The sequence below is a fragment of the Amblyomma mixtum genome, chromosome 8 (assembly GCF_055824585.1).
Source record: "Amblyomma mixtum isolate Tamu chromosome 8, ASM5582458v1, whole genome shotgun sequence".
Taxonomy (NCBI): domain Eukaryota; kingdom Metazoa; phylum Arthropoda; class Arachnida; order Ixodida; family Ixodidae; genus Amblyomma; species Amblyomma mixtum.
This window is the reverse complement of record NC_143019.1, coordinates 106568328-106582168: the sequence shown is the minus strand read 5'-3', so window position 1 is coordinate 106582168 and position 13841 is coordinate 106568328. Positions and strand designations below refer to the sequence as shown.

The 13841-nt window shown below is 45.3% G+C and overlaps 1 protein-coding gene and 1 pseudogene across 1 annotated transcript; one reads left to right on the top strand and one right to left on the bottom strand.

Annotated features, from left to right (window-relative positions):
• Positions 1 to 545: 545 nt before the first annotated feature.
• On the bottom strand, positions 546 to 1931 carry LOC149333814 (toll-like receptor Tollo). The gene is made up of 2 exons (XM_089557808.1): positions 1681 to 1931; positions 546 to 852 (listed from the first exon to the last, which is right to left on the bottom strand). Exons 1-2 carry the CDS (start codon positions 1929 to 1931, stop codon positions 546 to 548), a joined length of 558 nt encoding a protein of 185 aa, XP_089413934.1.
• Positions 1932 to 8878: 6947 nt separating this feature from the next.
• Positions 8879 to 11660, top strand: LOC149333813 (uncharacterized; annotated as a pseudogene).
• Positions 11661 to 13841: the final 2181 nt, after the last annotated feature.

Below are 13841 nucleotides of genomic sequence, written 5' to 3'. Positions count from 1 at the left end.
TCTAAGAAGAAATACGTTAAGTTTGAAATGTGGTTCTTTCTTCTGCGAACTTAAGATGGAGGCATTAAATACTTTTCTTTGTTTCGACCAGTTTTATAAGGATGAATATCGCGCAAAGTGTTCCACTTGAGGTATATTATTCCAGTTTTGAGAGCCTCCACTTAAAGATCGCTTTCGCTTTTAACATATTAAGTGGGCTGTCATAATTTATCAGAATGAAACAAGAGTACCCATTTCTGTATTCTTTCCAGTTTACTTTTACGAGTCTTTTTATGCATGCGTTCCAAGGTCTCTTTCTTCAATATTATTTGGCATCTGCAACGTGTGACATTCACTCGATTTATATGCAGTGCGTTATTAATTCCTACAAGGCCTTCCCGGCATGCAGTAGTCTGTAATTTTTATAGCCTTAAGCAAACGTTCTCACAGGCGTAGGAAGGGACCAGAGTCCAGAACACAAACCCCTGTACGTAGCGAGATGAGGCACAGATGCTTATCAGCGTTGCTATCTTACTCATATCATAAATGCAGTGGAATTCAACATTCTAAGGTGCTGCCTCTTTCAGTTCAATCGAGTCGATTTCGGCAATAGCTGGCTGCAGTGGTTTGTGCTTGATGAGCTTCCTTTTTGCATCCTTCTTGGGCATCGAGCAGTAGAACCTGTCCCAAAAGTTCGCTTCTCCCCAGCGGAGGTAATTCGCCGCCCGCATGTAGAGGCGCAGGTCTTCGTCTAGAAAGCCAGGGGCAACCTCGTCTAGAAGCACAATGATCAGTCTGTTGACGTTGTCCTCCAGGGCTTTCTGATGCGCCAACCGGAACTCCCAGCGGCACCACTCACTTGCGACGAAGTTCCTGCAGGAGACAGAACACATCATCAGCTTTTGCCGTGAAAAGAGCGATTCTAAAAGTCCACCTGCTAACCATCATAAAATCTGTCAAGTGCGAAATGAGGGTCAAAACGTCCCATAAGTTGGGAATTAAAGAACGTTAACATAACTAGCTATACTTAACCTACAAACGTCGGAGATGAGAAACAATATCACAACATTCCCAGTATTACTGCGTACACTTCACCTTGTATTATGAAACAATCGTGGAAATGGTCCAAGAGCAGTGATTCCTAGCATGCGGGCTACATTTCAGAGCACGTGTTATTCGTAAATTGGAAGGGTGAGTCAGTGGCCTTTACATACCTAAGTATTCTTTACATCCATCACAGAGGACAATCAAAATGAACGTAGCTTCTGTACTGAACACCACGTCCTATCCTGGGCTGATATTTACAGCTATGCATGGCTACCCGCTACGGAAAAGAAGTGCCGAAAATCAGTCATGCCTACGCGTATGGAGAGGTCAGAACAATTTTGTTTAGTGGAGGGGCAGCCAATAAAAACTTTTCTGAATAGCAGAACAGGATCAAATTGCCATAGATCAGTTCAGTTGGCTTTCAAGGAGCGCGGAAGTCCAAAGTCCTACAGAAATCAAAAGTGGCCAGAAGTGTTTGGCCTGGCTGATCGGGCATAGTTCTAGCGTAGAGCCGAAGTAGACGATCGCACAGTACTCGTCAGAAACCAAAATATGCAGCGCCCGTTGCTTTCAGACATGAAATGGACCGAGAAGCTGTTAGGATTGAGTAAGAGCTGCGCATCCGTTTATGCGCATGTAAGGGAACATGTTTACCCGGTGAGGAGGAGCACTGTCCTTCTGGAGCAGGCGACCGCGTCACGGATGATGTCCTGCAGCAGGAAACCGCCTTTGAAGTTCCGCTCATAGGTGCAGTAAGATAAGCCGACAGCCTCTAGTCCCGGTATCAGCTCCTCGTGGACCCAGCCTGCATCTTTGCTGCTGTACGATAGGAACACGTCGAACACCTTCTCTGCATCCAGGTCCACCTCCCTGATGCAGTGCACCCAGCTGCAGACACCTCGCATCAAAAAAAAAAATCAAATCAAAATTTTATTTGTCTGTATACGTACACATTCATAAATTCTGATCTGCCTAAGCACATTTTGCTTGTTGGCTGATCAGGCAGCAGGTGAAGAAATACTTTCATATGTATACTTTACTTGTCTAAACACTCATACTAACATAGAAAAAAAAAACAATAAACCAAACAAAACACAAACAAAAAAATTTTGGACACAAAATTGCACATACGAAAGAACTCAAGCTATACACAGGGAAATACATTTGCACACCAATTTCTCATGTCAGTCATCATCCTACGTTTGTTACTTGCAATACATAGATCATCTGGAATTTCATTAAATACAGCCGGTACATAATAACTGCGCATCTTTTTACCATAGTTTGTGTAAACCCATGGCTTAAAAAAACGTTCTGTTTTTCTCAAGGTGACATCTTTTTTTACGGGAGTCTTATATTCATTTGAATAATAATACCGTGTTAACACAACAAAGTGAAATAGTTCACGAATTTTAAGGATGCCTAACTCATCGTATCTCTCTTTCATGTCAACCGAGTGTAGTTTTGTGCCGTACGTTATAGTGCTGACGATTCTTTTTAGGATAACATTTAATGCTTCTTTCTTGTATTCGGAGCAGTTACCGTATAGAGTAATGCCGTACTTTAAAACAGGTTCTACTAATGCTGTATAGATCAGTCGCCTAAGATGGAGCGGAGCTTTACCACGAAGGTGATACATCATAGCTGCAATGGCCCTTATCTTTCGAGAGAGGTAGACGATGTGGTCGCTCCATGTAAGGTGTTGGTCAAAGTGGATGCCCAGATACAGAACTGTTCGCTCTATTTGCATAGCTTTACAATTACACTGGTAACAATGGGATGTATGAAGATACAGTGGTTGGTTGAAAGCAACAATTTTATGAGGGTTTTTAAAGCATGTCAGTTTTGTTTTGTTCACGTTTAAAAAAATAAAATTTTGCGAGAACCAGTCAACAACTTCACTTATATCTGTTTGAAATGACTCCACGCCTGTGCGATAATCAGTAGCTTCAAGCGCTAGCGCTGTGTCGTCAGCGTATTGAAAAACGTTTGCCTTAAGCTGTAACAAACCCAAATCGGATACATATATGTTAAAAAGTAGTGGGCCAAGTGTACTTCCCTGAGGTACACCGAATTTAACATTTTTTAAATCTCCATGCGTATTATCAAGCATCACACACTGCAATCTACCTGTAAAATAATTGACAAAAAACTTGTTAAAATGACCGCGGAACCCAAGTGAGCTTAATTTTTCGAGTAGTAGTGTATGGTCTATTGTGTCAAATGCCTTAGTTAAGTCCAGAAATAAGGCTAACACGATGTGATTATTTTCTAGTGCATTGTAAACATAGTCAGAAAATTCTTCAAGAAGTGTAGTCGTACTTCTATTCCTTGTGAAGCCAAACTGCGCATCATTGTTCAAAGAATATTTTTCACAGAATGATTCCATAACATATGCAACATGCTTTTCCATAATATGTGCTATTGATGACAGTATTGCGATCGGCCTATAATTTGTAAAATCACCTTTCTTCCCGTGTTTGTAGATTGGCCTGACAACAGATATCTTAAGTTCTTCGGGGATATCACCAGTTTCGAATATACCATTCAATATGTTCATAAGCACTTCTTTCAAAGCGTCAAAGTTTCTGCAAAGATCTCTCAGACGAATGCCATCATACCCAGGTGGCTTGTACTGCTTCATTCTGCACATAATGCTCCATAGCTCGTCCACTGATATCAGTGGCAGATATGCAGTATGCACACATGTCCGCTTCGGTCGATGTGGTACAGGCCTACTGACAACTATATTCCGCAACTTTTCGGTTGTGTGCATAAACACGTCATTAAATTTTTCACACAGCACTTTCACGTTTTCTTTTGGAAAATTCTTTTTTACTGCTTCATCAACGGAAGCCTTTCTCTGTCTACCCATCAGTTCATTGGCAATTTGCCACGTTTTCTTTCCGTCATGTTTGTTCAGTGAAAACTGTCGTGCGTAAAAGGATCTTTTCGCCAGACGCAAATTCGCCGTTACCTGATTCCGCAGAGCGCGATATTCATCTCTTCGAGCTTTATCTTCAGGTTGCTTCCTACATTTTTGCCACGCTTTATCTTTTGCACAGCACAACTGTGCTATCTCATGAGTTATCCACTTCTGATCTGGTCTTCTTATTTTGATGTTAACAGATTTAGTTGACTGTGCATAGACGTTGTGAAAGATTTCAATAGTTTTGCTATATAAGCTGATATGATCTAAGTCTAAAAAGGAACTCCAGTTAACATTGCGAATTAATTGGTCTACTTTTCTGTTATCTAGAACAGAACCTGTAATAATACCTCCATCAGTTGTATGATCCTTAGACAGAATTGCAACCGTCACAAAGTAATGATCAGCTAGTTTTTGCTTGATAACTCCCGAAACATACTGCTGGTTTTGCGAACGAATAATTATGTGGTCAATGCATGACTTGGTAATATTAGCACCTAAGTATTCCTCTCTCGTGCATTCATTAATTACATTCACAAGACCAAATTCTGCCAGCAAATTGAGGTAATCTGCTGTGATACCTTTTGTCTCTTTCATAATGTCTATGTTTAGATCCCCTGCAATGATGAAGTTCTTCTCATTCATATATTTATGAAAATAAAGTATGCAGCTCATCTAGAAATGCACTGGCATTCAGATTTGGTGGCCTGTATATTGCACATAAAGTGTAATCTGTATTTCCTTTGGAAATAGAGAGAGTGACCGCCTCTGCGTGAATAAAGCTGACGTCAATTCTATTCGTCATCCACTCATTTTTTATGAACAGCATAACACCGCCTCCTTTACGGTTTTCACGGCACAATGCGTACTGAGTGTACCCTGCAAATGTAAATGCACATTTTCTCGACACATCTATATTCACCTCTGTGAGAATAATAACATCAAATGGAACCGCAGCAGTCTTTAAAATGAATCCTATTTCATCCCAGTATTTGTTTAAACTTCTGATGTTGACGTGCAGCAAACCGAGTTCATGGTTCAAATCTGCATCTCTCTGTGCAGTTTCAACATGAACGTTCCACTCGCTAAATGAGTCAAAGGACGCCATTACGCTAGTTTCTCAAGATCCTTAGCAGAGTTGATACTAATTATCGATGCACCTTCACTTTTTCGGACAAGAATTTTGCCGTTGCTCACCCAGACGAATTTGAACCCTCGATCTTTCGCAAGCTTCTTGCAATCAGCAAGCAGCATTTTTTGAGCTCTGGTCAGGTTCTCATTTATGTAGATTTTTTCTGTTTTCAGCGCGCGCTTTTTCGCCAGCCACATGTCCCGTGTGGCTTGGTCCACGAAGCGAACAATAATCGGCGCAATCTTATCTTTTTGTGCCTTGAGTCGATGCAGCCCTTCTATTTTCTGTCGCTCTGGTGTCTGAACATTCAACTTTTCACTGAGGTCAGTCAGAACTTGGTAAAGGTCCTGATTAGGGGCTTCAGCAATCCCATGTATTTCTACATTTCTGCGCCTTGTGTACTGCTCTGCGCTTTCAACACAATCTTTTAGCCTGGCAATCTCAGTGTCCTTTTCAGTCAATTTTTCATTCAGTTCTTCAGTTGTTTTCTTTAGTTCAGTTATCTCGTTTTCATGACTGGTAATCTTTGACAAGAGTTCGTCGTATTTGGAAGCAAGCATTTCCATTGCTTTTTCTACTGCCTGTGTGGTAGCACTCTGTTTGTCTACCTTGTTTTCAAGCGTTTCTACTCGGCTCAAAATTTTTGTAAGCTTCTGGCTGAAGCCTTCAATCAGAGTGTTCATAGCGGTTGTCTTGGGAGACGGGGGCCTGCTACTCTGCATTGTCTCATCATTTTCGCTGCTTGATGTATCATCATCAGTACTTTCTGTTTCCCTGCAGTCAACACACTTCCAGGCCGATAAATCGCCTGAACCTATGTTCTTAAGAGCTGATTTAGTTGTACCTGAGCATTTTATGTGGAAAGACTTTTCACAGTTACTGTATGTTAAAAACGTAGTTTTCTTGCCAAAATTCTTCGAACAAGAGAAACACTGCTGAAGAGCCATTGGTGAGTACAAAGAAGGTCACAAAAAAGGTGCAGTCCAGTGGAGTGTACAAGAAAACAACAACAAAAAAAAAACAAAGTGTCGCTTACCTAAGAGCAACAGGACAAGAATTAGCACAACATTCGATGCTCCACCGGACTGCGGAGGGTCGCCTTTCGCTGCTTCCTTTTGTAGTGCTTAAATCCCGTGGTCCATGACGTCAGTTTCCTGTAGGCGGTGACGGCGAAGTTATCTGTCGATGCTTTGGTGCTTCTATCTTCATTCCACGCTCCCGTCATGCAGCAGGATCATCTGGCCAGTAAGGGACACATCGGCGCCTAAGAGCAACAGGACAAGAATTAGCACAACATTCGATGCTCCACCGGACTGCGGAGGGTCGCCTTTCGCTGCTTCCTTTTGTAGTGCTTAAATCCCGTGGTCCATGACGTCAGTTTCCTGTAGGCGGTGACGGCGAAGTTATCTGTCGATGCTTTGGCGCTTCTATCTTCATTCCACGCTCCCGTCATGCAGCAGGATCATCTGGCCAGTAAGGGACACATCGGCGCCTAAGAGCAACAGGACAAGAATTAGCACAACATTCGATGCTCCACCGGACTGCCTCGGCTGTCACAGTCGCCTGTCACATGTATCGGCAGTCACAGTCGATAGAACATGACAACACGGTTGCAGGGCAAAGGAGCCTTCGTGCTTTATTGCGCGCTGGTTTTATAGCCACCACTGGAAAGAAGGGCGACCTCCTCTCCCCAGCAGCCGACTGTGTGCGCATGTCCCGTGGCTTCCGGGACGATGACTTAGCTACCGATACATCCTCCTTCGTTTGGAAAAAAAAAGAAAGAAGAGGAAAAGAGAAAAGAGAAGAAAACTCTGTTACAAACAAATCTGAATGGTGTATGGCCCTCGCACAGACGCCTTGTTGACTTCACTTGCATTGGAAATTTAGGGCACCTGTACAAAGTCCTTGTTGTACGAGAGCCGCCGAGGTGGTGCTATTTGTCTTGTTGATCTCCTTAGTGCTGGTGCTGGCGAGGCAGTGCGCGGGGGATCCTGCGTTGGAGGCGCTGTGCCGAGCTGTGGCATGATAGTACGCGACTGCGGTGGACCAGTGCGGGCCGAGGTTGCCGAATTGTCCGAGCTGTTTTCGTCGTCGACGAAGTCCGGCAGCTCCCGCTCAAAGGGTTCACTGGTCGGTAGCAGGTGCCGCCGGTTGCGTCGCAGAACTCTTCCACCTTCGGTGAGTACGTCGTACGACCTGGGAAACCTGGACTGACGCAAGATCCGAGCTTTCGGTGACCACGTGTTCTGCCTCACCCGAACGACGTCACCTTTCTGCAGTGGAGCCAACGGCCGCTTGAGGCTTTCGGTCTGGCGATGCTTGTACACCTGGTAGTTGGCACTACAGCGCAAGTCCGGCAATGTGGTGCGAAGCTCGCGGCCTTGGAGGATCTCTGCAGGGGTTCGACCGCACTCTAGAGGTGTGGTCCTGTAAGCAAGAAGTCCCAACCAAAAATCTTGTTTAAGTTCGGTGGTTTTCTTTAGGATGCGCTTTACAATTTGCACACCCTTCTCCGCGAGACCATTTGATTGAGGGAATCGTGGACTCGAGGTGGTGTCAGAAGTGGGGTGCCACCGACCAACAAGATGGAATTCCTAAAGCCACCGGAGCCGCTACGTGTGACAGGGGACATCAGCAAGCACTGGGAGCTCTTTAAACAGAAGTTTGAGCTCTTCTTGACTGCATCGGAGCCAACCGAAAAACCTCGACCAGAGTCTGCGAAGGCCGCGCTGCTCTTGAGCATCGCAGGTGAGGAAGGCATCGCAATCTACAACACGTTTACCTTTGCGGATGGCGAGAACAAGCTCGACTATGCGACGGTGGTGAAAAAGTTTGAAGAATACTGTGCTGCCCAACGGAACGAAGTCCACGAGCGGTATATCTTCAGGAAACGGATGCAAGATTCCGGTGAGCCCTTTGAACATTTTTTGCGTGATTTGAAGACTCAAGCCCATTCATGCAATTTCGGCTCATTGACGGAGTCAATGATTAGAGACCAAATAGTTTTTGGCACCAGTGATAGCAAAGTACAAGAGAAGTTGCTCGCAGACAGCCAGCTCACCCTCAAAAAAGCAGAAGGAATCTGCAAAGCCGCTGAGAGCGCAGCTGAACACCAAAAGATATGGAATGAGCGCCAGCAGCAAACGGTGGACTTGGTGCGAAAGGAAAGCCCGTTTTTGGGTAAAGCGCAATCAAAGCAATTCAAGCGCAGAAAATGCGGCCGAACTCATGCGCCGCGAAGCTGCCCAGCGTTCGGACGTACATGCAGAAAGTGTCAAGCAAGGAACCATTTCGCGGTCTGCTGCAAGGCAAATAATCAGGTGGACGCACTGCAAGAATCCGAAGAAGACTTTAACGTACTCGACGTGTCGGTTAGCAGCGTCAGCAGTCGACGTGAATGGACCGTTGAAGTATGCATGAACAGTTTGCTGGTGAAGTTGAAAGTGGACACGGGATCCCAAGCTAACCTGTTGCCCTTCGGTCTTTACAGGAAGATGAATCCCAAGCCATCATTAATGCCGAGTAGTGTGATCCTGAGATCGTATGGCGGCGGCATTATCAAACATATGGGTGTCCTCAGAACTCAAGTGGAGCTGAATAACCGAAAGAGCGTTTGCAACTTTTTTGTAGTGCGCAAAGGAAATCAAGCAATCCTTGGTCTTGAAGCAAGCGAAGAACTGGGTCTTCTGCCGCGGGAAGTTCACAACGTAACAGTGAACAGTTCTGATAAAGTCATTCACGATTACCAACACCTGTTCAGCGGCACAGGCTGTGTTCGACGCGAATACCGCATGGCCTTGAGCGAAGGCGCCACACCTGTTGTCCAAACAGCGAGACGGGTACCTCTGGCTCTGCGAGAACCGCTTCGGCTAGAACTTGAACGCATGGAAAAGGCTGGGATCATCACAAAAGTCACAGAAGCCACAGACTGGGTTAGTCCTCTCGTTATCGTTCGCAAAAAAGACGGCAATATCCGAGTGTGCATGGACCCTAGAAAGATAAACGAATGCATTAAGCGAGAACACTACGAAATGCCAAGGCGAGAAGATATAGAATCCGAGCTAGCGGGCGCAACAGTGTTCTCCAGACTTGACGCAAACTCGGCGTTCCATCAGATCCCATTGCACGAAGAAACCTCCAGGATTTGTACTTTTGCAACACCGTTCGGTCGATATCGTTTTTTACGGATGCCTTTCGGTATTTCGTCGGCATCTGAAGTGTTTCAGAAAACACTAAATGAAGTTTTTGAATCTCTTCCCGGCGTGAAAGTGTACGTCGACGACATACTAGTCTGGGGCACTTCCCGGCAGGAGCACGACGTACGCCTTCGGTCAGCTCTGCAAGCAGCTGAGCAGGCCGGTCTCACATTTAATCGTGAGAAGTGCACAGTTGGCGTTCAAGAAATTGAGTTCTTGGGCGACGTTATCAGTGCAGAAGGTATAAAACCGAGCCCTTCACTAGTGAAAAGTATGTTGGAAATGCCCGCCCCCTCTGACAAATCGGGAGTTCTGCGAATGCTGGGGGTCGCAAACTACTTTGCAAAATTTTTGCCCACGCTGGCGGAAAGAACGACTCTTCTCAGGAGCCTAATCAGACAAGATGCAGTTTTTGAATGGACAGATAACCATGCGAGTGAATGGAAACTGCTATGCCATAGCATGAGCCAACAACCGCTCCTGTCAATGTTTGACCCCAAAAAACCAACAAAAGTGTCCTGTGATGCATCACAGAATGGGATTGCTGCAGCTTTAATGCAGTGTCATAGCGATTCCTGGAAACCCGTGGCTTATGCTTCCAAAGTGCTCACTGACGCGCAGCAGCGGTACTCTCAAATAGAGAAGGAAGCACTGGCTATCGTATACGGGTGCGAAAAGTTTCACCACTTCGTCTACGGCCGGCAGGTTATTGTGGAAACAGACCACCGCCCATTAGTTGCCATCCACAAAAAAGCAGTTGGCGATATGCCGCCAAGGCTGCAGCGGTTTTTTCTTAGGCTGATGCGTTATGAGATCACAATATTCTTCGTTCCAGGCAAAAAACTTCTGCTCGCCGACATGCTATCAAGGGCCCCCGCCGAGGACGATAAGAGCATCCAGAGCGATGACGTCGAAGTTCATGCCGTAAGTGTGGTTTGCTCACTTGTCAGCGACGACACGTGGAAGCGACTGGCCGTAGAGACGAGGAACGATCCTTATCTGAGCTCCGTTCTAAAATGCCTAAGTAATGGTATTCCTATCGAAGGGCCGCTGAAGTCAAGCGAGGGCGAACTGTCCGAAGTTAGAGGCGTCCTGCTAAAAGGCTGCAAGGTTATAATACCAACTACTTTACAACGGGAAATGTTAGAAAAAATACATCATGGTCATATGGGCATTAATAAGAACAAACTCAGGGCACGGCGTCTAGTTTTCTGGCCTGGAATGAACTCGGACATTGAGGCGTTTGTCAAGAAGTGTAGCGTATGTATGCAGTACGCCTACAGCCAACCAAGAGAGCCATTGAAAATGCGTCCTGTGCCTGAAAAGCCCTGGTACCGAGTGGGCATCGACATCTTCCAGTATGGTAGGAAATCCTACTTGTGTTTATACGATGCGTTGTCAAACTTCCCCGAAGTAGAACTGCTTAACGACTTGTCAGCGAGGAGCGTCATAGAGTCAACTAGCTCCATTTTTGCACGATACGGCATACCAATGGAGGTATGCACAGACAATGGTCCGCAGTTCGCATGTAACGACTTCGCTGCCTTTGCAAAGCGATATGATTTCAAACACACCACCTCGAGTCCACGATTCCCTCAATCAAATGGTCTCGCGGAGAAGGGTGTGCAAATTGTAAAGCGCATCCTAAAGAAAACCACCGAACTTAAACAAGATTTTTGGTTGGGACTTCTTGCTTACAGGACCACACCTCTAGAGTGCGGTCGAACCCCTGCAGAGATCCTCCAAGGCCGCGAGCTTCGCACCACATTGCCGGACTTGCGCTGTAGTGCCAACTACCAGGTGTACAAGCATCGCCAGACCGAAAGCCTCAAGCGGCCGTTGGCTCCACTGCAGAAAGGTGACGTCGTTCGGGTGAGGCAGAACACGTGGTCACCGAAAGCTCGGATCTTGCGTCAGTCCAGGTTTCCCAGGTCGTACGACGTACTCACCGAAGGTGGAAGAGTTCTGCGACGCAACCGGCGGCACCTGCTACCGACCAGTGAACCCTTTGAGCGGGAGCTGCCGGACTTCGTCGACGACGAAAACAGCTCGGACAATTCGGCAACCTCGGCCCGCACTGGTCCACCGCAGTCGCGTACTATCATGCCACAGCTCGGCACAGCGCCTCCAACGCAGGATCCCCCGCGCACTGCCTCGCCAGCACCAGCACTAAGGAGATCAACAAGACAAATAGCACCACCTCGGCGGCTCTCGTACAACAAGGACTTTGTACAGGTGCCCTAAATTTCCAATGCAAGTGAAGTCAACAAGGCGTCTGTGCGAGGGCCATACACCATTCAGATTTGTTTGTAACAGAGTTTTCTTCTCTTTTCTCTTTTCCTCTTCTTTCTTTTTTTTTTCCAAACGAAGGAGGATGTATCGGTGTATAGGATTTCGCTTTGCGAAATAAAATTAGCGTATTACGTAATGACTCTTTGATACCACAAAGGAATTTCCCGTCTTGAGGCACCGTGTTGCATGCGTTGCTTGAAAGACTAGTTTGTAATTTTGGAGGCAGATATACACGTAGAATGCCGGGCTACGAAGACTCTACGAATAGATGTATATTTAAGCTTCCTGTATAAATATCCACGCTTCCTGCAGTGACTAGGGACCTATTTTTAATTGATGTGAATTTATTAGTGAAATGGCGAGGAAAACATTGTGTCCACAAGGCTGCATTCTCTCCGTGGGAAAACTAATTTCATGCACTACTGTTTCTTAGGTTAGATAAAATCCTGAAAAACAGATTTCTACTATCCTTAATATTCGGAGGAGTTTTACTCTGCAAAATTATCAACAATCTCATTAAAAATTGTTTTCTTTTTTTGCAAATCTCTTTCCAAAAACCATCCGGTTAATTTGCTTGCCTCAGCGCAGTCAAGCGGGTATATGGTTGTATTATTAATTATTTTAGTACACTTTGAGACAGGGATTACGGGGAAATAGGCCTGTGGTTTTCTAATCGCTCAAGATCATGTTTGTGTTGAATGCTACCACAGCTCTCAGTGCCTTTATTAATGGTAAAGAAGCTTTCGAGCCAATTTCGTGCGGGGACAGAAACTTCCGCGAGGAGACTTCTACGAATTTGTGACTGTTCCTTGGGACTTTTTTATGCAAACAAAGCTAAGACCCGTGCACGAAATAAATAATTCATTGTGCATCTCGCGGAAAAAGAAAACACAGAGAGAGAGAGACAGAATGTCACTAACAGCACCCTTTATGAGAAACGCTACGTAATGGCGGCTGAGAAAATTTCTTTCCGTTTTTTTATTGCATTATGTTGCCAAGAATGCTGCCCGCAATGATTACGTCAATGATTGCATAATTAGTTTTTCTAGTTTGCGGGAACAGCCTTCGGTTAGTTCTGGGATGCAAAGGATGTTTTGTTACACAACTTTTGGTTCGCCGCATACCTTCCCAGCAGCCTTCTTAGCTACCGTACCTCCTACTCCAAACTTAAAAGTACGGCTCATAAAGTTATCATTGCTTTCGGTTATGTTGTGATCGTGCCCTTCAGATAGAGCGGAATACGAGTTCTCGGGCATGGTCTCAAATTTTTTGTTGCTGTGAGTATCGAATCGATGCGGAGAAAACGCTATAACGTTGTACGCTATCAGCATTTATTTTACGCAAAATACAAGAAAATATGTCTCCTAGTATTACCTGGGAAATTGATAAAGTGGGCTCGAATTTGACTCACTGCTCAAATTGTGTTCGATTTGATTTTTTACTTAAATTCGTGTTCTTATAAGTGCTACATTACTTCTGGCATTCTGTGATTGCCGGGGAACCGACGAGGCTGCCAGGGCTTTGTGAGGTAGGCTATTGTAACATGCATTTTGAAAAAAAAAAAGATATATTCTTTTATTTCGCAGGTTCCTACTTAATTTTTTTTGTGCTCCGGATTCATCAACGGACTTTCACTTTCGCGCTTATTTTAGACCAGTATTCTGCTGCCTTGAAAGTTTACAGTTTACAATTGGTAGCGAGATGCTTCAAGTAGTAAGGGAATATGTCTACTTAGGGCAGGTAGTGACCGCTGATCCGGATCATGAGAAGGATATAACTAGAACAATAAGAATGGGGTGTAGCGCATTTGGCAGATTCTCTCAGATCATGACTGGCAGTTTACCAATATTCCTCTGGAATACAACAGCTTTATCTTACCGGCGCTCACCAATGAGGCAGAAACGTGGAGGATAACGAATAGCGTTCAGCTTATCATAAGGTCACCGCCGCGTGCTATGGAAAGAGGAATGATATGTGTAACGTAAAGAGAGAGGAAGAGGGAGAGTGGGTGAGAGAAGAAAGGCGGGTTAATTACGCCATTGTCGAAGTCGAGAGGAATGGGGTTGGGCAGCGTACGGAATTTGAAGGGAAGATAACCGATTGTAATCAAGGTGGACGGACTAGATTCCAAGAGAAGGCAAGCATAGCAGGGGGCAGTAGAAAGTTAGATGGGTGGATGAGATTAGGAATTTTGCGGGGATAGCATGGCCGCGGCTGGCACAAGCCGGTTAATTGGAGAGATATGAGAAAGGCCTTCGGCCTGCGG